Source organism: Leuresthes tenuis, unplaced genomic scaffold, assembly GCF_036924035.1.
Source record: "Leuresthes tenuis unplaced genomic scaffold, fLeuTen1.0.hap1 SCAF_16, whole genome shotgun sequence".
Classification (NCBI taxonomy): Eukaryota; Metazoa; Chordata; class Actinopteri; order Atheriniformes; family Atherinopsidae; genus Leuresthes; species Leuresthes tenuis.
The window spans coordinates 5461164-5487889 of NW_027325370.1; the positions used below are offsets into that span (position 1 = coordinate 5461164).

Below are 26726 nucleotides of genomic sequence, written 5' to 3' on the forward strand. Positions count from 1 at the left end.
GCAAAACAAAAGCAGCCACCCTACATACTATAGAGTATGCAGAGTAGAAAATATGTCTCTATATCTCCATTGTGTTTTCCCTGATGCTACAAGCAGCAACTGGTGGCATCCTCATGTATCTTTCCTTTGTGTAGTGAGATACATCAGGGGCTGTCTTTCCACCACCACCCAGATGGATGGTTAATTGTAATGAGAGCCCAGCACACAGCGAACAATTATACCTCAATGAAGATGGATGTGAATGGTGGTTGAGGAAGGAGGAGAGAAGTGTGCAGAAAAAAAGAAGGAATGGGAGGGAGATGGAGGAGGAGACTGGAAAATGCTGGGGGACTAATGCTGCACTCCCTTCAATAATTTCCCCTCCCTTTTGCCCCATCTGCTGCCTTCTTGTCATTTTAGTACTGTAAAAAGCTATATTAAAATCCTATTTTATTACCAGTTAAACATAGGCTTATTCTATGAAATGAACCTAGGAAGAACGGATTTTCTGCGAAATGTATTCACTTGCTGGCAGTAAGCGTTAAGCAAATGACATTTTGCTACAGTAAATGACCAGTGACACTTGCAAATGGTTGGTTTAATGACAGTGGAGGTCACATGTTATCTAGGTTATTGAGCATTAAAGAACACTACATGTTATGCTGAGGGTGGTAATGGGGCGTTGAAGAATATGACATGCCTGAGTTATTCATGGTTCTGGAGGGTATTAAAAATCGCAGCTGTCATTAGCAGTGAAAGAGCAGACCTTGCAATGATAATGGCTCTGTCATACGCTGAGGTTACCATCTTGTCTGCCAGTTATGTAGCATGGAATGATGTCAAATAGGTGAGATAGAGCCACCTCACTTGCTAGGAATTTACCATCCACACAAACACAGACGCTGATGTGCTCCAATGACAATTATAGCATATTAGTATTTAGTATATTATATTTGAGAGGTTTTCTGTGCTTTCTTTGTCATGCTAATCAGCATTAAATATGAAGTACAGCTGAGTCACGATCTCTAGCTTTGGACTGTGTTTGATGGTAAAAAACAAAGAACAGTTTAGACTTTGAACCTGATTCTGGTCAAAAGTGGGTCAGCGTTAGGTAATTTATTATAGTTTGTTTCATACAAATTTAAATATCAGAGCAATTCATCCTGGGATTTTAAAGATCTACAAATAACATCCTCATGAAGATGCAGTGGAAAAGTCAGGGAATAAGAAAAGTCATGAGAGCTTAAGCTCCAAGAAGTTTAAATATTTAGCATTAAATTAGGGGTTAATCTGTTAATAGTCTTAATTATTTTGTCTTGAACAAAGTGGTGGAGTGACAATCTGCAGGTCAAAATGACAGAATGACTTTGCTTTATATTGGAAACATAGCAGAAAGGATGTTGTAGTTAACAAACACTTAGCAATATAACTTCCACAAAAGCACAATGTGAAATTGAGGGCACACTTCACTGGTCTCAGGAACACAGTCAATAAATACCAAGCAGCACTTAATCCTGCTAGCTAATTAAAGCTAGAGATGACACAGATTGCATCTATTAAACGCTCTAAAGTATCATATTTGCAAATCCATCATCATCTATAGCACTTAGACCTTGATTTGCCATAGTAATAACTCTCTTAAAGATCAAAGCACCCAGGTGTAATATCATCTTGAAGGCAATGATAAGGTGTTTTAGTCATGCTGTTATGAACGGGAGAAAAGCAATCTATTGGATATACCGGTGCTTGGGCAAATTGCTGACCTCACTTCAGGCGAGCCAAAGAAACATTCAAGTGCCTGAATAGAGTAATTTAGTACTAGTTAATGAGGGCAGCTCTGTCATGCTACAATGGTCCATTGGTGGGCACTTCTGACGGTGTGGGTGTCTGGTACTGAGAGCTGGGACACTGCACCACACTGCATCTCAGAGAACCCACATTGAAGTGAGACTGATCAAGGTCAAGACGAAACTGACAGGGGGCACAGAGTGTGCAAACGCACACGAACAGATGCGTACGGGGATAGTGACTCAACAGAAGCACATACAGACACAAACAAACTGGGAGATAGACATCCACCTTCCTTCCAGCCAACACCTCATCTGGACGATAGCTATTTCAGGAAAGAACACAGCATTAGGACACACGTTGCCTCCAGCTCTTTCCCCTCTTAACACTCCCCCTTCTTGTTGTGTTTACCCCTTCCCGTTGCTCCATTCTTATCTTTTATCTCCATCTATACCCCTCATCTCCTTTTAACTTGTTTCTCATCAAGACAATCTCCCTAACTTCCCAGCAGTCCCTTGGATCCCTCTCTGTCTCCCTGCGTACTTGGCTGTGTTACAAAAGAGTCTTGCTCAGCTGACAAGGTTACGGTTAGTTAAGACTGGACAGCGGTCAGCCCACAGTTGCTGGACTTTAAACAGATTTAAACTGCAACCAGAGAACATGTTCCAAGATGGATTGCATTAATCAGAGAGAGGGTGAGACAGAAAGCAGGGTAGGGAGGGGGTTGTGGTAATGGATGGAGGCAGAGGAGCAGAGATGAGGTAAGAGGTGTAAGAATGAGCCGAAGGAGTGAAAAAAGCCTCTGTAGGAGAGGTGTGAATGACAATGATGAGAGAGAGGAATGGACTCTGAAAATATGTGTCAGTGTGTGCATGTCTGCCAGCTCCAAGCAAACACTATCTATCTCCAGAGAACAAAAACTGTCAGGCTTGCCCTCAAACTATGATTACCAGCCCAGTTTTGTATGTGAGCCAGCTGATCTTGCTCCCCAGTTTGGCTCGTAGACACAGCACAAAATGATGTTTTAAAGGATCAAAGGCTGGGCTATTTACCCAAGGGAAGACAGGAACTCTAACTTCAAGCAGTTTAAGCAAAAATTTCATCAGTCTCATTAAAACTTTGTGCCTGTGTGTGTTTTTGCTAGACTTAAAATCTCACTAAACATAAACAAATTAAATAAGCAGAAGAGGGGAAATTTACTTCTCTGACAGGCTATTTTCAGAGAGTTTTGTATCAGATTGGAGTAATGAAGGCACTTAGCTTGCGAATTTAAAGGCGTACTTTGGTTTGATATGTTACACAATAATACAAGTTTTTCCTAAGCAGACAGCAAAAGTAAGAAAACATAGGTCATTGCTGACTGTAGGGCAGAGAAAGCACCTTTTTTTGTAGCTTTAAATCCTCTGAAAGGTTGCAAATATTACTTTTGTTTAATCTGCAATATTAAAATTGACATTCCAAATACAAAGAGCCTAAATTCTGTCTCTTTAAATTAATTTCAGTGTTGTGTTTTTTCTCATTTGACTGACAGTGGTCATGCAACCTACCAACTGTCAGATTTCACTCAGATGTGCAAATTTACTGTGACTTTGTTATTATTTGTTATTGGTTTATGAAGTGTAGCTTCTGGCTTCATTAACGGTAATTAATCCCTTTCCAACACATGAGTTTAATATTGGCAGGTGGTGGAAAATCCTTTTGGCTTTTGTTTATCCTTTCCATTTGGTCATAATAGAATTAAATAATCCATTTTAAAATAATTGCCAGGTTTACCTTCTCCCACAGCTTTTGGAATGAGGTATGCGGTCAGAGGCAAAGCTTTCAATTTTCAATGCCCTGTGATTATATAGTCATTAGACAAAAAGACTATGACCATGAGTACATGGGGCTGGATGACTTTTCCCAGTAGGGTGTTTGGGCTCAGCATTACAGACAGGGAGAGGCATGGAGCAAAGCTGCTTCTCCTTTGTTTTGAAAGGATCTGCTGAGGTGGTTTGGGCATCTAATTAGGATGCCTGAAAAGTGCCCTTTTTTTTTTCTTTTCTGTGTAGGCCCAGCTGGAATAAGAGGTTTTTGTGGTTTGAGCTTTGAGTCCTGGGTAGATGCAGAACTCACAGGAGGGGTTACATATATCATCTGGTATGAGAATGCCTTGGAAAGGCAAGGAGGAACAAGAAAAGAATGTAGAGGGTTCTTCTTGTTGCATACAACCAATCTAAAGTTTTCTAATCTATGTTGACCTAAGCTCCTGGGTGCCCATGATCATGGGATAACGTGAAACAATGTGCAAACAAAACAATGACACCATTGTAGTATTAACGCCCCTATACTAGCATTGAGCTAGTGTAAAAAACATGACACAGTGATAGCAGCTGTCCAGTAAGCTGTTGCAAGCTGTCTAGAATTGTAGCCGTTAAAAAAAGTTTCTGTTGAGTCTAGTTTAAGTGAGAGCAGTGATGAGAGACCAAAATGTGTGTTTTTTGGTGGTATTTACTTGGCAACCATCAAAGTCATGAGACCAGGCAAGCAAGAGCATCGTCTCACAACGCAACAAACATTGTGAGTTAGTGAATCCAGGGTGAGGAATGCATCAAGAAAAGCCTAAATCCAAAAGTATAGAGCCAGGGATTTACTACGTTTTAAACAAAAAATAATTTTGTGCTGTCAGGAAAGTTACAATCACGTTTTTGCTTTGAAGCACAGTGACAGTCCTCAGGGAATGCTTTGCAGAAGGTGGTCAAACCATGCAGCAAAACTTCCTCAGCTGTTCAAATCAGGCCATCTGGCAAATATATTTTACAATCTAAGGCAGCTTCTGATCAAGCCTGAAAGTCAGAGACAACCAGCCTTTCGAGAGAGAGAAAAAAGAATGGAACAGGGAGTAAGGTACATTTCCACAGCTGATGGATTTCTTCACGTTGGGAGTGTCTGTGGGTGTAGGGGAGGATTTCAGCACCTCTCAGCTCACTGACCATATTTTTCTTAAATGAACAAATATACTTGTGACTTTGGGACTAGGCCATGCTTTATCCAGGCTGCAGCTGCTTCAAGTGGCCTTGCTGATAAGGTAGAGTTGCAGCAGTCCTTTGGGCAGACTAAAAAGTCCAGCAGATGTCTCAAAAATAGTTGATTTCTTTAACAGGAGTATCCTTAGGTCATTGGAAAATACCAATTGATTCTTCACTGGCCAATACAAGTTTGATATATCTTGCTTTAAGCTGTTTACAGAAACTTTATGAGCATTATAAGAATATAGGAAGGTAAGTATCCCTCTAAAACTACTGGAAAGCACATGGAAACATAGGAAGGTCAGAACTGTAGTTTACAGCTCAAATGAGAGAGTGGATGAAAAATAAGTGGGCGATACTCACAAGAAAGGCTGGTTACTGCAGATATATTATTAATGTGAGTATAAGATTGCACATTATACGCACATTAATCTCAGAGAAGACCTGAACCCTATGGAGTCCCCTCCTCTTGGGGAGAGGATGTCAGAGCTCCCCTCTGGGCTGGAAACCTGTAGATCCAACCCTCTGAGGCCCATCTGAAGGGAAATAAAACTGTGTTCACCTGTACCTTCTGCGCCCGCCGCTTGTCAGCTCTCTGGTTCTGGTGATAGATGCGGCTAAAGTTGGACACGATGACAGGGACAGGGAGGGCAATTACCAGAACCCCGCTCAGAGAGCAGATTGAGCCGAAGATCTTCCCTGCAATCGTCTTAGGAACCATGTCTCCGTACCTGTTATAAGGGGAGAAAGAGACGGTATATTTAGCAAAACATTTTGTTATGACATATTCACTTTACATCATAATTCATTTAAATTCTCTGCACGCTGATGCCTAAAATGATTTTTTCCCTTTGCTGCATGTATTAATAGTAACAGAATAACATCTGATAAGCTGATGTTGCCCCCTGAAAGAAAAGAGGGGGGCTCCAACCAAACCTCCTCTATCACCTAATGGCACAGTTATGTCCACTGACTCACCAACTGGGAGCAGATACCATTAACCTTTACAGAGGAGAACGAAGAGGACACTGTGAATGCCAGGGACATTTCCCAAAAGTCATTTATCCCAATTATGTCTGAAATATTTGCAAGTCAAAAGCAATTTTTCTCGAGCTCAAAGACAGACAACACAATTACAATAACTACATTACATTCTATTCCTTTTCCAGAAAAACAAACCTGTGTGCAAGTATCACCACGGGATGGAAAAGACAGACAAAAAGAAATCCAAATGCTAAATGAGCACCAGTTAAGTTGGAAAAGCAATGTTTACTTATAATGGTGTTCATTTCTTATTCATTAGAAAAAGAGCAGGGGATTTGTTCCTGTTTTCCACCTAAACAAGAGGCTCAACTGAATTTATTAGACCACAGTCAAGTTAGCTTTCATATTAATGTGGAATAAACAGTCTTTAAACTTTGTGCATTACATATAGCAGTAATTAAATAAAGTATAACTGTCAAAATGACAAATATTTTGTTTCATACTGAGCTGTATGAGCCTGTAATTCAGTTAAAAAATATTGCCTCCTTAGAGCAGAAAAGACTGTTCCTTTAAATTAATTATTCATTACTATTCATCCACAAAACACCTCTATACAGCCAGTGGCAAATATGGTGCATATGTTGATCTTTATATTATAGCTATTCACGCAGACGAGTGAGATAATGACTCACGGCAACACGTTGGGCTTGCTGAGAGACTGAAAGTCAAATTCGTAGAGACAGAGCCAGAGAGACAGCAACAGAATATTGCACGAGAATCTGTTTCTTCCGTGTCTCGTCACATTAACCCCAACAAAAAGCAATGCAAGGTGTCAGAAACAGAGAAAACTGAGTGATACAGGCTTCCAATGAGCTGTAGAGGGGATACATCTCATAAATGTGGCATTACAGAAAAGTTACACTGAGCTGCTCTCATGGACAAATGGAATCACACCCACATTCTGTATAGCAGAGGCTGCTGTTTGTTTAGGAAGGGGATCATGGTGAGCACTGCGTTTTGCATGCACATTTATCAGAGGTAAATGTAACTTAAATTATGTGGTTGTTACAAGAGTATTTCCCACTACTTTATAATTCATTTCCATTTTTTTGCCAACTCTAGAGTTACCTCATATCTTCAACCAGACCCCCTGTGTATGGAATTGGTTAGCTCAACTGCGGTCAGCTAGAATATGGAAATATAAAAGCTTAAACATAATATCACCTAATGTTCCTGTACAATGTTTGATCAAGAAACTAATCTAACTTATAATATGCCTCATCGTTCATGTAGCATTTCTACTCTGATGTACAGCACTGTGCAAAAGTCTTAAGCCTAATTTTAGCCTAGATTTTACTCACAAGGAGCCAGACTTCTCGAGCGATATTTCTCTAGGCTTTCTGAATGTCCCTTAATATCTTCACCAATGACTGATTTTTTTTTCTCATTTTCAGTTCAGTTCTGGTACCTGAAAATTTTTTTTTTGTCAAACCACTGAACACTGACCTATGAATTATTCAAGTATTGTATAGACACTTAACTCAGGGAAACAATATCTAAAATGTGTCTTTGGGGACTCTTACTAGCAGCCTGTCAAAAAGACATAATTTGCTCACATTTCTTTGGCGACATCAAGAAAAATAAAAGATAACTGAAAGATAACAGTTTGATGAGTATAAAACAGCACATCAGCAAGGTGACTCTGAAAGAGCTATTAGCTGTAAACCTGTGTTCTCAAAACATTTGTCTTATCCTAATAACTCTTTCTCTTAATAATTCTTCCATAGATTCACAAAAAATAAGACAAGGATAGAATAACATTTGGCATTGGTTTTCACATACATATGATAAAAAACAGTCTCCTGTAAAATTGTCGAAGGGAAGATCTTCTCAATCAACTAGATACTGATGCTGGGCTTGGAAGCATACTTATCCACATAGACACACCAATATGTGTACGAGGAGCTTCAAATCTCCAATCAAACATATGCCCAGAACACCTCACCAGAGAGGCATCCAGGAGGCATCCTAACCAGATGCCCGAGCCACCTCATCTGGCTCCTCTCGATGTGGAGGAGCAGGGGCTCTACTCCGAGCCCCTCCCGGATGACTGGGCTTCTCACCCTATCTCTCTCTGGGAGAGCCCAGACACCCTGCAGATGAAGCCCATTTCAGCCACTTGTATCCGCGATCTCGTTCTTTCGGTCACTACCCACAGCTCGTGACCATAGGTGAGGGTAGGAAAGTAGATTGACCGGTAAATGGAGAGCTTCGCCTTCTGGCTGAGCTCCTTCTTCACCATGACGGGGCCGGTGCAGAGCCCGCAACACTGCAGACACTGCACCGATCCGCCTGTCAATCTGCTCCATTCGTCCCTCACTCTTGAACAAGACCCCGAGATACTTGAACTCCTCCACTTGGGGAAGGATCTCATTCCCGACCCAGAGAGGGCATTCCACCCATTTCTGAGGCCCAGGTCTAGGATTTGGAGGTGCTGATAATAAATGCCAAATGCCAACTGCTGAATTACTTTGTGGTCTACTTCAGCGTTGTGTTTAGCTGCAACATTTAACAAAATGAGACCGAGAGTTTTTGTGTAGAGCTATCCTTAAAAGCACTACCAGTACTTTGAAAGAACTTTAAACGCTGTTATCCCAAAGCATGTATCCAGACAGCCTTTACGAAATTGGTCCCCTTTGACAGATCACACACAATAGTGCTGGCAATTCTTTGAAGACTTGGCGAACAGCACCCAAAAGGCACTCCAAATATTAATAATAGTCTGCTTATGAAGTTCATGATAGCCATTTTAGATTCTAATGAAGCACTTCTGTCACTGCTTGTTGGAGACCATAAAAATGCAGAATGGTAACACGGATGCACACAGAAACCACAGAAACACACAGAAACCCACTCAGTTTATTTTAGAGGGAGAGAGGAAACAGGAGGTAAAACCTCAATGCTCATTAGTCACAGATTTTAGTAAAAACAAGCCCATTATGAAACCATTTAAGTGGAGGGTGGTGTTCACATCAAAATAGTAAAGCGCTGCCCACACACAGTGAACCACTGGTCCACAGCCATATTTGAGAGCTTACTTACAGAGACCATTCATTGTCCCTTCCAAGAACTTTAATGGCCTTTCTACCCAAATTAGACTATAACAATCCCATCAGTGGAAGAAGGGCCCTATCACTACAAAACATTTCATCTCCTCCCCCTCTTCAGAAGATGTTTCCATTAGGAAGAATGAAAAGCTAATCATATTCATCTGCAAGCTTTCTTTAATGGGATCCTATCAAGAGCGCCTGATAGGGGCCCTTCTCCACTAATACTACAGTCAATTTGCTACTCCCATTTAGTCAAGCTGGCCTGTCTCTGATGATACCATCTCTGAGTCAATATAAGTGGCACAAAAATAAAGCTGGGCTTGCACACATAAAATAAAGAGAAAGCTTTAATAAGTAGTATAGGGGTATGCCTATGAGAGTGTATGCATGTGATAAGCAATGCAATTTCTTCCCATCTGAACACAGGGGCAGCTCCTCACTGTGCAAAATGATGCAGAGGCAAATGTCTGTGAAAGAGGAAGAAGACTGATAAACTGTGAGAGGAAGTATGCTAGAGGGAGTGAGATTTTCTTAGCAGTTGCAGTTCAGGCAGTTTTTTTTTTAATTTAATTTCTCCATCAGCCCTTGCTCTCCCCTCCCACACACACCTTAACACACATGTGCTCAAACATACAGAACCATGTGTTTTTTTATGTACAATTACAGCGTGCCTGTGCAAATCCCACTGGCAAATACTCAGGTCAGACGGTCAGGTCGGTACTCGGTCAGGGTTGTCACATCCCATCATGGAAGTGTCAGGTCTCGGCAGGTTATATTAGTACAGTCAAGGAGGGATAGATGGGGGATTACTCGGGAGGACAGAGTGCTCTTGTGAAGGTGTGTATGATGAATGGTCGTAACAGAAACAGACATACAGTTTTTGGATGAAGCAGGTCGAGAATGCACAACCCAACCCCTTGTATATCTGCTGATAAACCCAGCTATGTAACCGAAATATGACGATGGTATTAATGAAGAAACAGCAATTATATATTACATTACATACATTAAATAATGAGTGGTATTTGTACAATTTGTACAACTCTTTTTTATGAGTCTGTAAAATGAACTGATCTGAGCTTCATAAAGAAATAAAACACACACATTTGCTGGTGATATTTGATACACTTTGTGGATTATAATCTGTTTTTATATGTGCTGCAAGAACATAGTGTCATATTGATATTTTTATTACAGGAATCTTCTATTGAAAGGGACAGAGACTGAAAGCCAGTGAGAAAAAGAGAGGCAGAACATTGACAAATCACGACTTGAGGATCGGCTTTCCATTTACAGAGCAACTCCCCCGTGATATCTCTGCAATTTTCCTCAGGTCCCCTCAGATATAGCCTAACTGATTCTGTTTGTACCACAATCCCTTGATGTGGCGTGACCCCCTGGAGGGATAAAATCACATGCTGGAGGTGGCAGTGCAGTCAGTGTTGGTGAGTGGGCTGGTAGGTGCCATCTTTGTGAGGTGTTTAGTTTGAGTGTTTGTCAGGTAGTTTTACACATATTTACAGCGAGACATGAAACAAAAAATAATCTGAAATACGTTTAAGTTTGAGCTGACACCGAAATTCCAAAAATTGTATAATGTCTCTCAGACAGATGCATCCCCATGTAGAAATCTAACGCCGGAGCCAGCTGGATCTTTTCATCTTAAAGTGGGACTGAGAATCATCTTCGTAACCCACTGCTCGTTTCTGGGAGACGTTTTCCTCAATCACTGATATAGAAAGAAGTATGTATGCATTTTTTTTCTCATGCATCATGGAACTCCACTGCTTGACAGTGAAGGTCTAAAGAATGACCACCTGGTCTGCTTCTTTATCTGACCTAAATCGCCTTACGGGAGACTGTGGTTACAGCAAGAGCGTTGAGCATTGAAGTGTTGAATATTGAGCATAAACAGATTCTTGATCTGGACTTCAAAGATCAAAGTCTCAGATGTGAGTGTACTCAGAATATTCTGGACTGCTGTTTTGATAAAACCAAAAATTCAGAGAATTATACTTGGGCTTCAAAACACCACATTTTCACGATTCTATGACATTTTTATGACAAGATAATGCATCAAGATAATATAATTATAATATTTAATATGACTATGATCATCGCTACAGCCTTGGAAACATTAAAACATAACAATAAAAGAATGTTAAGTTAATGAGATGATGAGGTTTAAACTGCTTTTAAATGTGTTTTATACTTGTACAAATGTTTGATAGAAATATATGAAATGGCAGCTTATGACATGCATCAAAGCACCCACAGCTTTTGTTTCCAGTGTCTGCCCACATACAGGCAAAATCTTGATGCCATGTCAACACAGCTTGATGCTCAGCAGCACATTTCATCAAGCAATTTAGGCTCTTCTCATTTTGAAGAATGTCATAAGCGGACAAGCGCCAATCCCGCTGTTTATGAATGACCACTTTAAAGGAAAGTGTGTAAACAATAGCTAAATGTTCTTTTTGGCTCATCTTGCGAATATACTGCAACTAAAGCGATACCAGCAACCATCATCAACAATCTCACAAGGCAAAAATAAAATAACTGAAGAAGACAAAATGTGTTGGGGTTTCAGTTTAGATCAGTGTTTCTCAATTTCGGTCCTAATGATCCACTGCCCTGCATGTTTTCGATGTTTCCCTCCTCCACCACACCTGATTCAAATGAATGGCTCCTTATCAGGCCACTGCAGAGCTTGATCTGATCATTTGAATCAGGTGTGGTGGAGGAGGGAAACATTGAAAAACATGCAGGGCAGTGGGTCATGAGGACCGGAATTGAGAAACACTGGTTTAGATGCATGGATGTTTCAGCACCATGGACAGCTACTACAGCTTGTACTTGTCTGCACCATGGAGATTCCTGATCTTATAATGGTCCTACTGTAAATATTTAACTTCAACAACTAACTTCAAAACATAAGGCAAGCACTGATTGTTTTCCAATGCCACCAGGGCAAGTCATGAGTTAAAGTAAAACTATGGCTTAAAGTAAAACAAATACTTCTCCTTTTGAGTTTGTCCTGTTCCAACTCAAGTGAGTGACATACATTGTCACTGTGCAGTCCTTCCTCCATTAAAACATTCAATAAGACTATGTTAATTAAGAATATACGGGTAATAACTTATTCATTTTCCAAGTTTGAATAAGCATGTGTTACAAGAGAGGACATAAATAATGATGTCTCACAGAGATATAATGGTAGTACAGTTACATTTTTTTGGGGAAACCTGTCACAGGCCAGTGAAGCTTGACTCTTTTGGGTTCAACAGAGTGAAAGATAGTCTCTTCAGGCCACTAACTCTCAACCATCCATCCAACTGTACTCTCATCTGACATTTCATGGCCAGTCAGTCAAATGTAAGTAACTCTGACGACATATGGTACATGGATGGGCAAAACATCTACAATCACACCCACAAATGTCACCACATGAAAGCAAAAGATAAGGAGGTGGAGGAACAACAGGTAGTGAGGCAGATGGATAGACAGAATAAGGGGGAAAGGGAGAGAGTAGAATGACAGAGAAATTAGTAAACAGAAAGATTGTTACCTAGATTGTGTCAAAGCTAATAATCAATAGAGTCTCGTGTGCCTGGGTAAATAAGCCTCAAAAGATGTTTTAATGTGGTTTAATCTGATACAGTGGAGCAATAATAATCTCAACACCCCTCTGGGACAGTTCAACACAGACACTATCTCTGACTGTGATCTTGATTTTTGGAGTTTGAACAAGCCGAAACTGTGAAAACTTATTGCTTAACAAGTGTACTTGTAATGAAATTCAAGAAAATTCAAAATAATAAATCAGTCCAATGATATTTCAATTTGAAAATTTAGCTTTATTTTCCAAACTGCAGTTTGTTCATAAGTGCCACACCACAAGGGAAGCTAAATTCCACATAAACAAATAATGAGTTTCTGGGCAGTTGACATATAAAAACATAAAGTTTAAAAAGCCCTTGAGAGAAAAGCAGCTCTTTGAACAGTTTTGTGAAAGGTGGGAACTGCCAACAGCCTAAATCTGAAATGCGCTCGGTGAGAATGACTGAAAAATGTTGCTGGCAGCTGATGTTATGGCGACTCTGATAATTTCTTTGACTTCTGTAACACCTGCTTTTTTCTGCAGGAAGAAAGAGGCTGCATTAATCTATTAAGGTTATTCCACTATAGACGGGTCATCTGGGCCTGGGAGATACTGTAAAGGCTGAAATGAACCATTGTGTTGCTCTAATATGAATGATCTACATCTATTATGTGAAATAAGGACATCCTGTCATAGTGTTTCAACTCCAGTTGCTCACATATGACTTCACATGTGGAACATTTTACAACTATCCAAATTTCTATTTATGTACTTTTGTAACACTTAAAATGGCTATAAAAGACAATGTATAAGTGTTTAGTGCTGGAGAATATGTAGTTAAAGTAAAACATTTTTTCGCCCTGAAAAGAGAACCACAAAGCCATCACCTGGTATTCAGCTGGACTTTATTAGAATAGGTCATCGGGATGTAAATATATTGTAATGGTTATTTTTTTTCTTTTTACATATGCACTAAAGACAAAAACTGGAAACAAAATCGACTAACTTCTAGAGCTCTGTGTGAGGCAGACATATAGTTATTTCCTCATTTACATTTATCAAGTGATGAGAAGAGAATGGGAGAAAGAAACACACAGATAAATTGATAAAGTAAAGGGAATTACTCTCACCCCGCACTGCAGGCAGAGGAAAGGTCATTATCATCAGTCACTTCACAACCAATCTCACACTGAATCTCACTGAGGGATTGCCACCATCTCTCTTTAACACATACGCTCAGTTTGCTACACTGTGACTTGGAATGGACTGACTTTGACACCCTGCAGAGGCTCATGCCATCACTGGTTTTTCACAGCTTTGTGGTTTATTTCATTACCAGACCCAGGCGCATAGATGGTATTGTTTTGACTTTGAGAGTCTGCCAGTGTGTGCATTATCATCACATAATGTGGTCCCGGAGAGAACTAATGTGGCAAGATTAGTTTTTAACTACCGGAAAGACAGCTTTTAAGCACTTTTGAAGGTTTAATGTCTGACTGGTGACAGATTTTGTTCACATGATATCATCAAAACTATCCAAGATACAGTTAGAAAACTTTTTCAAAATGAAGGCTAAAGCCTAGTTTATGCATCTGCGTCACATCGATGGTGTAGGACGTGACGCTGTCATTACACGTAGTTAGGATTTTTTGGAGGTGCAAGTCAGGCTATGGCGTAGGGGTCCACGTTGACGCCGTAGCGTCAACTTGACACAGACACATAAACTGTCAGGAACGGTGGTGTGGAAGGGAGGACCCAGATGCAGAACTTAAGCAAAACAAGATTTATTTACAAAAAGCACGGCTGAGCCGGATACCAAAAATCTAAAACTGTGGAAAAACAAAACAAGACAAGACTATGTATAATGAAACAAGACGAGATTACGGAAAAACTAGGCAAAGAGGTAAAACCTAACCTGACCTGACCTGACACTGTGGACATGGACCATGGAAGGTAGGTAATGTAGGAGGTAATGTAAGGTAAGGTAAGGTGAGGATTCTGCCTTGAACAGAGGGAAACCTGGAAACTAAATACTGTGGGGAGGTGATTGGTGATGGAGTGCAGCTGTGTAACAAAAACAGGTGACTTGAGTGAACCTAACGTGACAGTGGAAAAAAAAACATGACCAGAACTTAACCTAAAACCTGAAAACAAGACAAAACAAAACAGAACTCAAAACGTGACGCGACATAAACTAGGCTTTAGATGGATGTAATTCAACTTAAGCACAGTTTTCATTCAATATATCACAATTACTGCATTATTAGAATAACAAATTGTTGACAGGTGTAGTGTCACATGTGATCCCATTGCAAAATAGTATCAGTTTCATTTAAGAGAATGCTTGACTTGTATTTGGTATATGGTCTATAAACCACAAGTACAGAGTGCTGCATTACAACGTGTTTTCACCTATTCCGCTTGGTCCCTCATGCGTTCAGATAGTCTGCGTCTCCCTTGTCTTGTGCCAGTATGTTGGCTCCGTTTATGAGCTTCATGACTCGCCTCTTGTCCATAGATTTCACAGCGATCACAGCCATAGTTTCCATGAGCCTGCAGTGAGCAATCCTTGTGCAGTTATCTAGCTTTGTAATTTATTCCTAGCCATAGTTTATTTATTTAACAATGATAAGTTTCATAGCCTTGCTTTGTTCCTCCTGTTTGGAGTGATTTTGATTTGTACCTTTCATAGATACCTCCATTAGAAGAGCGTTGCGTGAAATCTTGAAAGATTTTGTGCTGCCGTTAAAGGCGAGTTTTAAGTTTCCAGTTAAAGTTTCATAGTGCCTCGGTTTATGAGAGAGCATCTTTTGGTTGAATCCGCCTCAATAGGAGAGCGTGAGTTTATTTGGTTATCGTTTCATAGCATTTCTGTTTTCCTCCTGAGTTGGAGAGCTTTGTTTTGTAACTTTCATAGCTGCACTCGTCCTCAGCCATATTTACTGAGGAGAGTGCTTGGGTGTTTGACAGCCTTTTCTGTTTGCTCTGCCTGGAGATCCTCAAACTGCCTTATCTACTGCGTTTGATTTTAATAAACCTCTTTGCTTCTGAACTGACCCTGCGTCTGTGTTCAGAGTCTGAGGCCCTGACACTGGTACTGCGTGCCTTCATACCAATTCGATTACTTTAGGAGATCTCTCTGTACTCCAGTAACAACACGACATGTTGTTAGTTAAAAAGAAAGAAGTCAACCTGCCGAGGAACATGGTGTTACTTTTTAAAGGATTGCAGGAACTTTGTTCTACCTGATGTGACAATGAGAGCTGAATTTGTAGAGAACCATGACGTTCCCCTCAACTTTATGAAGTTTGAATTGAGTATTTCAGCTCATTGTTTTGATTTCACAGCTTGAAGATGAAATGTGTTGATTCACACTTGCTGGTCTCAAAAAACTCATTACTGGCCACAGCAGGCAGCTGTTTCCAACAGAAAAAAGTTCCAAAAACCTTTAAAAATGCTTTCAACCTGCCCAACAGCAATCTGCAGACAGACTTAAGTTGTAATCAGACAGTTCATAGATAAACCGGTTGGTGTCAGCTGCTTGAACACCTGATATAAAAACAAACTGAGAATGAGAAATGCCACTGTCTGAAAAATCATTGTTAATGAGAAAGTTTTCAGTCATTCCTCCTCTGCTATGACAATGCAAGGTCTAAAGATGACTATAACATGAAGTCATTCACACTAATTAACAGGTTGTTATAGAAATCAGAAGCTAGTAATTTTCAGTTGTTTTCTCTACTGTAACTCATCTGTTTACCACCACACTGCAAAGGTTTATTCCCTCTGATATTAAGTAGCCAGTACATCCCAGGACTCTAAATACACCTCACAAAGCTTCATATGATGCTACAGATGTTGTTTTTCTAGAGGAGCCCCATCAAGCACTGTGAGTCCACTTACTTGCCAGGATTGCAGTAAATAACTGGGCCCTGTTACAAGCTTTGTTCATCTGTGTGAGAGAATGTGTGCATGAATGATAGCGTGTGACTGTGGATGTGTCTGTCTTTGTAATAAGCGATTGCCAGACTGCTATCAACAGAACGCTTCAGTGAATCCACTTTCAAAAGAACGAAGGAAGCTGAAACACAATTATCTGAAGAGTTGAGCATAACAACAGTTAAATATGAATTACATCTGAGGAAGGAAGAGTCCCCAAAGCTTGTGCTATTGACTGCCTGCCTTCTGCCTACTAAACACAGTGCATTAACACGTTTATGTATCATGTGCATATTAATAATATGGTAATTTTCAGTGTGTGTGGTTATGTAAATACTTTCGATAACAGGCATGCCATTAGAAGCTGAATAATACTTTTAAGCCTTGGAGAGCTGATAGAGGTCCCTGTATGGATAAAACCACAAATGTCTGTTGATAATTGAAAGAGGAACCCCTTTATCTCTGCGCCCATGGGCATGCTGAAAAGCGTATTAGTGTGGCTGAAGTAAGAAGGGAGAAGCTGAGACACAATTACCTTGATATGTGGTTCAATTAAGCTTCAAACAAGAACTAAAGACCCTCATCTCAAACATGAATCTCAAGAGGAATGTTTGAATTCTGAGATGGATTTGCTTCATTGGATGCTAGACGGCAACAAAATACAATTCAGACATACGTGTGAAAACATCCTTCACTTGGTGAGCAAACTCTCAGGATGGTTAAGGCAGTGCTGTATATCAACAACAGTGTGTGAGTTTATAGTCAACATTCTAAAGGAATAGATGGGGAAAGAACAAAAAACAATTAAACCAGCAGTATAAAAAAACATCACTTACAACACCCAGAAGATTTAAAAAATCTTCAAAGCAACCGATAATGACATCAGTATCATGCACGTATGCCGATGCATTCAGCAAAAACATCAGTGTTAACCACTTGGCATGTATAATTTACATCACTCCTGCTATCTTTTTTATCTGCTGACTGAGGCGTGAAAATGTTATAGTCAAGAAGGGCATCAAGGTACTCAGTCTCTCTCGTCTGGTCATCAGTTCCATTCCCTTCACCTGTGTTCATTCTCATCAGACGCACTCAATCACCCTCCATAGTATTTAGTCTCCCAGTTTGTTCATGTTCATTGACAGATCCTCACCATCATTCATGCTGTCTGAGGTATTATCCTTGTTCATGTCAGGTTTTTGTTAGTTTCTTTGGATTAAATCCGGTTTCAGTTTATATCTGCATTAGAGTCTTTCTTCATCACCACCACGCCACACCTTGCTGACAACTTTAAGCAGATATGACAGTTGTGTTGGTTTATCTAAGCTCAATAAAGGCATGTATACTACACCCCTGTTTCCATAAAAGCTGGCATAGTGTGTAAAATGTCAATAAAAACAGAATGTAATGATTTGTAAGTCATTGGAGGCCTATAGTCTATGGCAACTAGCACAAAGACAAGCTATTGTTGGTTAAAAATGTGATAATTTAGAATTCAATGCGCCAGAAAAACATTTTTCAAGTAGAGGCAGCAAAGAACTGGAAAATTAATTCTGAGTGGTGTAACATCTCATAAATTGTTTTGTAAGGCAGCAACAGTTGCACATATGAGCAGTAAAAAAAACACATTTACTTTCAGCAGTAAAGATTTGTGGAAATTCATGACTGTTTGAAAGACTGTGTGAGCAAATAATGTAAAAATTTAAGAATGCGTAATGATGAAAAATTTTGAAGAATTTGGGTAATTCAGCTATACTACATGATGTCATTAAAGATTTGGAAAATAAATAAAAACTTATAGGGACATGTCTGAAAACCATTATCAAATGGAAAATGTTCCTTAGTGCCTTCTGAAAACTCATCAAGGCTGTTTACAATGTTTTTTTTTTCATTGACCCATTTACACAAACACTCATACTTACATAATTACACGGATTAGTCACGACATTATGACCACCCAGCCGATACTGAGCAGGTCCTCCTCATGCCACTTAAACAGCTCTGACCAGTCAGGGGATGGGCAAAGAACATCTGAGGGTGTCCTGGAGTGTCTGGTGCCAGGATGTTAGTGATGGATACTTTGAACCTTGTGAGTTGTAAGGTGGGGTATTTGTGGATTGGATTTGCTTCTCACAGATTCTGTCAGATCCCAACAGATTGTTATCTGGATAGTTTTAGAGGCCAGGGTGAACACCTCAGCCTCCATGATGTTTTCATTAAGCCATTCCTGAGCAGTTTTTGCAGGACCTGCTTCCCTCCTGCTCTTACTGTTAGGGAATACTCTTTAATCCATGGAGGGTGTGACTGGTCTGCCACAATGTTTAGGTAGTTGGTAAGTGTCAAAGTAACATCCTCGTGAATGCTAGGATGCAGATTTTTTTTCAGCAATGTAACAACATGAGCACTGGTACTCCCCTTACCTGTCAGTGGCTTTAATTTTTGTGGTTGATCGTTGTATGCAGCAGTTTTTTCTCTACAGTCACACATTGATAAGCATATCAGGTGCAATTGAGGGGTTCGGCGACTTGCCAAAGGTCAAATGAAGGGGCTGGCGATTGAACCATCAATCAAACCTGAGCCAGGGCCCTCTCAGAATGGCTGTTATTTTGAGCCCTTCAAGCAGCACCAAATTAAAAACACACACACTTTGAGTTCTGGAAATGGGCTCAGGAACACTTACGAAAATATCTATGAACACTGTCCAGAAGCATGGTAGCGTTCATTGGCTCTGAGCTAATTTAAGATGGATTAAGTGACGTGGAACACTGTCCTGAAGAATCAAAATTTTTAATTCTTCTTGGAAATCACGGACACCTTGTCCTCTTTGCTAAAGAGCACAGGGAGCATCCACCTTGTTTTTAGTGCCAGTCTAAAGGCTGTAATACCATGTTGGTGGTTTGGTGCACATGGTTTACACATCTGTGAATGCAGCACTAATGCTGTTCCATATAAACAGGTTTGAAGTAACATATGCTTCACACCTTCCATCAAAACCACAGCAATTGATGTCGTCAGTTCCCAACAGTGTTGTTAAAAGAAGGGCTGGTGCAACACACTGGAAAACATACCCCTGTCCCACCAAATGGTTCCATAATAACAAAATAAGCATATTCATTTTTTTTTTACAATATTCAATGAAAGATAAGGCTCACCCAAATCATTCAAATTATTTTGTAAGAGACTTGTTATCAGTGCACATGTTCTAAACACATTGTGTCTAGAGTAAAAATGTGATTAATTCCATTTCCCTTTTGTTTCTCCTTTTTTTTGTTTTGAGTTCTATTTAAGCGTCACATGGTCTCAGTTCACTTCAGCCTATCAGTGACCTTCCAGTGTTCTATTCCTGATGGTGCTGATAATCACAGATGAAAAGAGGCAACGCTGTGTGGAGAGATAAGGTTGAAACTGAGAGGAATAAAGAGTAAGGTTGGAACATAGGAGTTCAGGGGTCACCTCCGCTCTGCAAGAAACCCATGGTCATAAGAGCAAGGTGACCGACTGGGTGGTCCCAGCGCAGATTCCACACAACGATCAAAGAGCGACAGAAACAGAAACCGAAGACTAAAAGAAAAAAAACATTCAAGGAAGAGAAGGGAGAGTAATGCAAATGTGGAAAAAGCGACTGCGGTGAGGGGAAAACAAAAATGAAGGTGGGATTGGAGCGTAACCCCCACAGACACAAACAACACACAAGACAGAGTAGGATGGAGAGATAAACTGATGGAAGGAGAGAATGTTGGAAAGCACATCTTAGAATGTCAGATCTGCTCTGACTCCCATTCAGGTCACAGTGATTTCATTTGTTTAACTTGGTAGGATCATTTCCTCCTGTTGTTGAGTCTGCGCCTGTGCTCATGTGGTGTGTGTTTGGTCAGCACTGTAAGTGGAGGCATTTTTGTTTGCATCGGCATGTTTGCTTGGTTTTGTTTGCACATATGTGTGTGTGTGTGTGTTAAGTCACTGACATGAAAAGTAGTTACTGTCAATAGGTGCTGCTATTTTTCAATACTTGCACTGCATGTGACTGTAACACAATAACATAAAAACTCAATGAAGAAGCAATCATTTGTTCTTTTTTCCCTGCCTCAGCTTTCTATCGTGCAGCTGCTGCCAGATTTTTACAACCTAATTCAATATCAGCATATCAATAGGTAGCCAAATGTTCCAACAGAGTCAATATAAGAAGTCCTGGTGGCACAGAAGGGCCAGAATGATTGACCTAAGTATTGAACTCCAGAACTATCCAAAAAGGTGATGGAAATTAATTAAGCTCCGGTCAACTGTTTGTGCCCTTGCTCCCATGTGACAGGTGAAGCCAGTTTCCATGCTGCCCATGCAGTGGCTGCAGATTTCTTTACAATTAGATAATAAACTATTGCCTTCCCAAACAGTTCTAACAGATTCATTGAATTAGTCTGAGGTAAACGAGCAAAATAAAATCCTTGTAAGTGTCATTTTTCCCGTTTAAATGCAAAATACAATATTCTATATAAATAAAATCTTCAAATTCTTCATCTTTATTAAACATTTAATGGTATTCACCAATAATTTGGAGATGATCACCCTGAACACACACAATGTTCTCATCTGTCTTCTATTTCAACTAAAAGCCAAGCTCTTACTCTCAGTTCTTTGATGTTGCCTGTTGTCATGGGGACCTTTTAAGTGCTGCAGTGCTGAGCAGCATACAGAGTACCATGTCATGTCGCTGTGGTTGAAAGGGTTACAGTAACATCAGCAGCAGGTTACCTTAGAGTGGGGCCACGTTACCCATTAGTGGTAGCAAAACAAATTTGTGGCAACAGGGCCAGCACCATTAACATTTAGAGCCAAGTTATCTGGGGTAAGCGTTCAACCCATTTAATTTAAGTGTAATTCATACTTGACAAGTTTCTGTGAGCCACAATATCAGCTCTACACAACAAAACTATTTGCAAAGTTGAAAATATAGTTAAGATATTTCACAGAACAGAAACATGCCCAACAAATCTCACTTCATCACTGACAGCAGATTCAGGACGTAATACACACAAGTTTTTCTCATCCCTCCTTGAGTCAAAGTTTCCAGTCAAATTGTTTATCGTTGACCAGGAATATTGGCTGGCAACGGGCCGAGTTTATCACACACTGTTTTACAAGACCTGACTTATTGACTGTGAACATAGCCAACATGGCTCTTCTCATCAGTGCCTGGTGCAACAGCAGCATCGACTGTACTGATCTATGACCAGGTCTGATGGAGGAGCAGTCATTGTAGCTAACTAAGGGTGATTGGTACCTCTAAATCCACTTTAAGGCGGTCAATGTCATGTTCGGTTTGAAGGATTAAGATGTTATCTCATCTTAATAATGTCCATCCATAAAAATAAAGACTGGTTCGAATGAAACTAATGAATGATGGCTCAAATGCTGCTTGAAGCTGAAATGTAGGAATCAAAAATGCACATGTTTTCTTTTTGTAACTTTTCTTTGACATGAAATTCAACTCAACCAAATAACAGTAAGATTGTGCTCCAAGTTACAGGACCTTCCCTGACTCAAAGTTAACTGTCAACCTTAAAGACCAACTGAAAATGAATAGCAACACTTTCCTCTTCACCATGACAGATAGCATACCTGCAGCCCTTTTAGGGGTTACAATTTGTAGATTATCCTCGTGCAGGGTGGTTTGTGTGAATGACAATTAGATTGTAGCTTAGGTTCTACTTTTCAGCAGCAGGAAGGAGGTGTATTTTCTTTTAAACGTGATTTAGCTATTCATCAGGAAAGTTTTAATATGTGAATATATTGTAGCAGTTGAGGTATACTTTGTGCAGGGTAAAGAGCTGATTTGTATTTCTAGCTCTCTGTATACACTCATGCCACAAATCAGCCAGATAACTGTAATAAAATGCAAGTTCTGTGTCTTCCAAACTCACAGTGAAAACTTCCACTGCAATAGTACGACAGAGCATGTGAGCTTGTGATGTTACTGTCTGTACCGCTGTGTAGATATACACATGATGTGAGGCATCCTGTGGCTAATGTGTATGATTCTGACTTACACATAGCCAGAGCTGGGCACTGGTCATTGTTGATAAAACTAAAAACCATCTGATTCCTGTCACCAGTCTATCAGCCGGTACATCTTGAGCACAGACCAACAGTGGCTGTAGTTACCAACAGTCAGGCTGTCAGCATGGATCAGTCTTTGTGGATGAAGGTAGCTTTCTGGGTGCCAGCATGAGTGAAGAAAGTAGGTTGCTGGAAAAACTAGGGCATCACAGAGACTCAGGAGAGGTGTCACCAGCCCAGCCTCCTGTCCTATTTCGCTGCCCGGTGAGACTGGCATGTGTATTTGTTGTGTGTGCATGTGAGTGTGTGTCCAGTTCAACAGAGGGAGCACCCTGGGCAGTCAAGGGAAAGCTCCAGGTGCAGGAGTCAGACAGATAACAGGCGAGCTGCAGGTATGCTACCTGTGGGAGAAAGAAAGCCCAGTGACATGCTTCTTTGCTAGGGTGGAATGGATGAGCAGAAGCTCCCAAGGGCACAGACCAAATGTCAGACAGTCTGTGCACACACTAGAAAAATAATCTGAGCTTTATTGGAATTTGTCACCTGTGTGTATGTGCATTTGCCTCTAAGTGTGTGTGTTCGAGGTGGGCAGATGACTCAACAACAGGGCAGAGTTAAACAAGGCAGCAGAGACAGGTGGGGACACTGAGCATCTAGGTGTTTTTGTTTGGCTGTGGGGTGAACAAATATGTTGATGGTGACTGTAAATAAAGTGATGGAATCACCATATTTATGGGATATTTATTCAGCTTTCTTAGCAAGAAAAGAAACAATACATAAATACAACAAAAAGTTAAACTAATAGCTGAACATTCTTGTTTTGTTAAACAGACTAGAATATTGTAATAAAATTGTGGTAGAAGAAAAATGATGGAATCACTCAGTTGTGAGGAAAAAAATTATGAAATCGTGAACCAAAAAAATGACGGTACTTAGTACCTTTGGCTTTTATGAGAGCTTGAATTCTTTGAGGCACAAACAATATCAATCAGGTTCCAACTTTCCTGTTTAGCAGTTGACGGATCAGCTTCAGAGGAAGGAGCCTTGTCATAGACCTTTTTTTTCTTCCAATTTTCACCACAATTTTTCAGCTGAACTGAGATCCACACTGTTTGTTGGTCATGTCATCAAGTTGATGTTTTTCTGAGAAAAGGTTTGAACACTCTTTGATCTGTCATCCTGAGAAATGACGTCATCAGCACCAAACTTCCTTTGGACTGATGGATTGAGAAAAGTCCCCAACAGTTTCCTGTCCAGACACTTTGACTTACTTTTTGCCAGGGTTGTAAAACATAAAGAAATTAACTATCTGTATGGATGGATGTTCACTGTACTACAATAAGTATTATTTATCTTCCAGTTCCCAATTTATATTCATCTTGAGCTTTAAAAGGCATCACTAATTCATACCTGGAATTTCCTGTCTGCTGAATTTGAACGGAAGGGCTGGCCCTTTAGATTTGGGCCAAGTTACATCCAAGGTTCTTCTGTAAGCCTATATCCAGGCCGGGCTCATCCCATACTGCAACTCTGTTCTCCAATGACTGGCCCTTGTTGTTGAATCAGAATAGAGATTTAGGTTAATGCAAGAATCGTGCACAGCTATTTGATCCTTGGCCGAACAGGTTATTGGCTTAGCATAGTCACGTGGTTGTGCGTGTAGTGTTAGGTTGCCAGGTTAGGTTCTGATGGGTTAATTAGATGGTCATGTTATCCTGAGATGTAATGAGGGCTGGTTTTGTGTTACAGCAACTGTGGATACAGCACACTGTATACTTAATTAAGGCTTTGCCACAATGGGAGCAACTGTTAGCATCTGTTGAGGTTTTATTCCACATGAATACCCATAAAAAGAACTCGACAGATAATTGTACATCTTAGAGAAAGAGTACTACAGGTTACCTACACATCTTCCATTTCAAAATGAAATTCTTTTCTAGGCTTTAATTATCAGACTTATTCTTTTAGGTCATATTTGACACGTGACTCCAACAGTTGGATTTTTATCCTGTTTTTAAAACTGATAAGTTTTGAATTTAATTAACACATTGTGACTATGTAGGCTATCGAGTTGCCATTTTTTTGTAATGACATTGTAACTATGTATTATGGCTCATATACAAGGAACTTCTGGACCACAAATCCCATTCAAGCTCAATGCACAGAACTTGATTCACATTGCAACGCTTCAGTGGTCATCAAAAGAGAAAGTAACCTAACCAGGATTACTTTCCAGGGTTAACAAAAAAAAAGAAAAAGAAAAATGAAGTGTGATTCTAGTGAAGAGCAAAAATGGCCACACTGGAGACCAACCATAGTGAATATTAAACATGATACTGAATGACAGTTACACTTCAGCTCTGTGCCACAGTGTCCCCTTTGCTTTAGAAAAAAGATTTTGAATATCCCTGCACTTTGGTAAGCTTCCAGGGACATCAACACACCACGTTTAAGTCAAAGGAAGTATGTAATATTGGCAGAAATAAGTGAGTTCTTGAAGTGGGCCAGCTCAACCCTGATCTTATTATTTCAAATGTCATACAGGTTGCTCTTGTAAATACCAAAATAGATCATTTAGAAACTGACATACTCCGTTGTTGACATTTTTTCAAGTATATAAATCTGGATAAAAGTCTTTTTATATTTTCTTAAAGCACTCTTAATGCAAATGTCTGGATTTCATACAGTTAAAAGGCACTTGGGGCAAATCTGCAAAGCAGGCTGTGACGAACCAGTGATGAGGAGGCAGCTCTGTGTAGGAGTGTTCGTTCAGCCACGATTTTTTTTGTTTGCTTTCAATACCATCAAGCTTGCTCTAGTCCACATGTTATAACACAGTGAAAATAAGACACAAATCCTCTTCCATACTCTCATTTCTTTTTTCTTTAGTTATCAAGACCGAACTTGTCCATACTGCGAATGAACCTTCAGAATATTTTTTTTTAAAAAGTAACATGAAATAGCTGTTGTAGCACCTGTCAACACAGTCCCCAGACCTTCAGGTGAGGTCTTCTGATATGTAGTGGCTCAGAGAGGAGAGGGTGTCTGAGCTGACCTACTCCTGCATTTCATGTATTGATTCTGTCTGATTGCATCTTGACTGATCTGGGATTGTGTGTGTGTGAGAGGGAGTGAGGAGTGGAAGAGCAGAAAAGAGGAAGGTTACACGGAGGAACGATTTAATTTTAATTTTAAAAAAGTCAGTTTTTCCTCAAGGTCACACGTAAAAATAATCTTCAAGGCTCAGTTGGACTACTGGGGATTAACCGGCCGGACAGAAAGAGCTGCGTATTCCACAGTGAGAGCAAGGGCCAATATTAAAAGGATGGCTGTTAACATGCAACATAAGCCAATTAGTAATCATGACAATGAATGAAAGATGAAGGAAACAAGCTCTCTTTGACGGAAATTGGCTTTCAGATTGGACTTTGTGGTGCATTATATCATAGCTTAGATAAGTAAGTCACATGCATAATAGCAGTATGCATGCTAAAAAAAACATTCATCATAAACATGCTCACACTGATACATCTTAACCAGAACATGAAAAATGGTTTAAAAAAATGGTTTTCTTTATTGTAATGGGATCACCTGAGAAGGATGGAAGGTTATGGACTCCAGGCATCACATATCATTTCTGTCACACATCAATGCTAATGCTGCTGATACTAATCCAGCAAACAGCCATCTCTCATGCTGTACAATATTACAAGACTCTAACTATTAAGGAAGAGTTATTTGATTTGGGAAAATTTCAAGCAGAATGGTTGTCAGTTTATGATGGAGGTTAAATCCATGGCGGGTTTCAGTAGATGAGTTCTTTAGTCTCTTGCTCTCTTGATTGCCTCTTAACACACTCTATGGTCACTTAAAGGGATTAACCTCTGCCACTCTCTGTAGGCTCTGTAGTTGAGCTGCTCCCTTTACCTCCCTTTAAGCTTTGTTCTACATTAAACTCTTCCTTCTTAGGCTGGGATTCCGGTTTTGGCCTCCGTTCAAACACACGCTAAGAAAACCAGACACAGTTCAGTGTGTTCTTGCACAGTATATAATCCTAAGGATTTTGACACTTCTCTGTGGATAGGTAACACTTTTCTGCTCTATTCCATTTTGCACATTTTGTATGGATAGACTTAAGGTGAAAAGAAAGCCTCAATAGTAAGTTTTTGTTATTAAAGAAGATTAAAGATATGCCGTCAAATCTGCAATAACTCGAGACACAATAGTTGCTGGCAGACATGCGCACATATGAAGTTGTTTTAT

General features: G+C 40.0%; 1 protein-coding gene across 2 annotated transcripts in view; it reads right to left on the reverse strand.

Moving 5' to 3' along the window:
* Window positions 1-26726, reverse strand: part of kcnd3 (potassium voltage-gated channel, Shal-related subfamily, member 3) — a 104363-nt gene that overhangs the window by 16667 nt on the left and 60970 nt on the right. For both annotated transcript variants that reach the window (XM_072367746.1, XM_072367747.1), the window contains one exon: window positions 5338-5506. In XM_072367746.1, the coding sequence (XP_072223847.1) occupies window positions 5338-5506 (169 nt within the window). The remainder of the gene's footprint in view (window positions 1-5337; window positions 5507-26726) is intronic.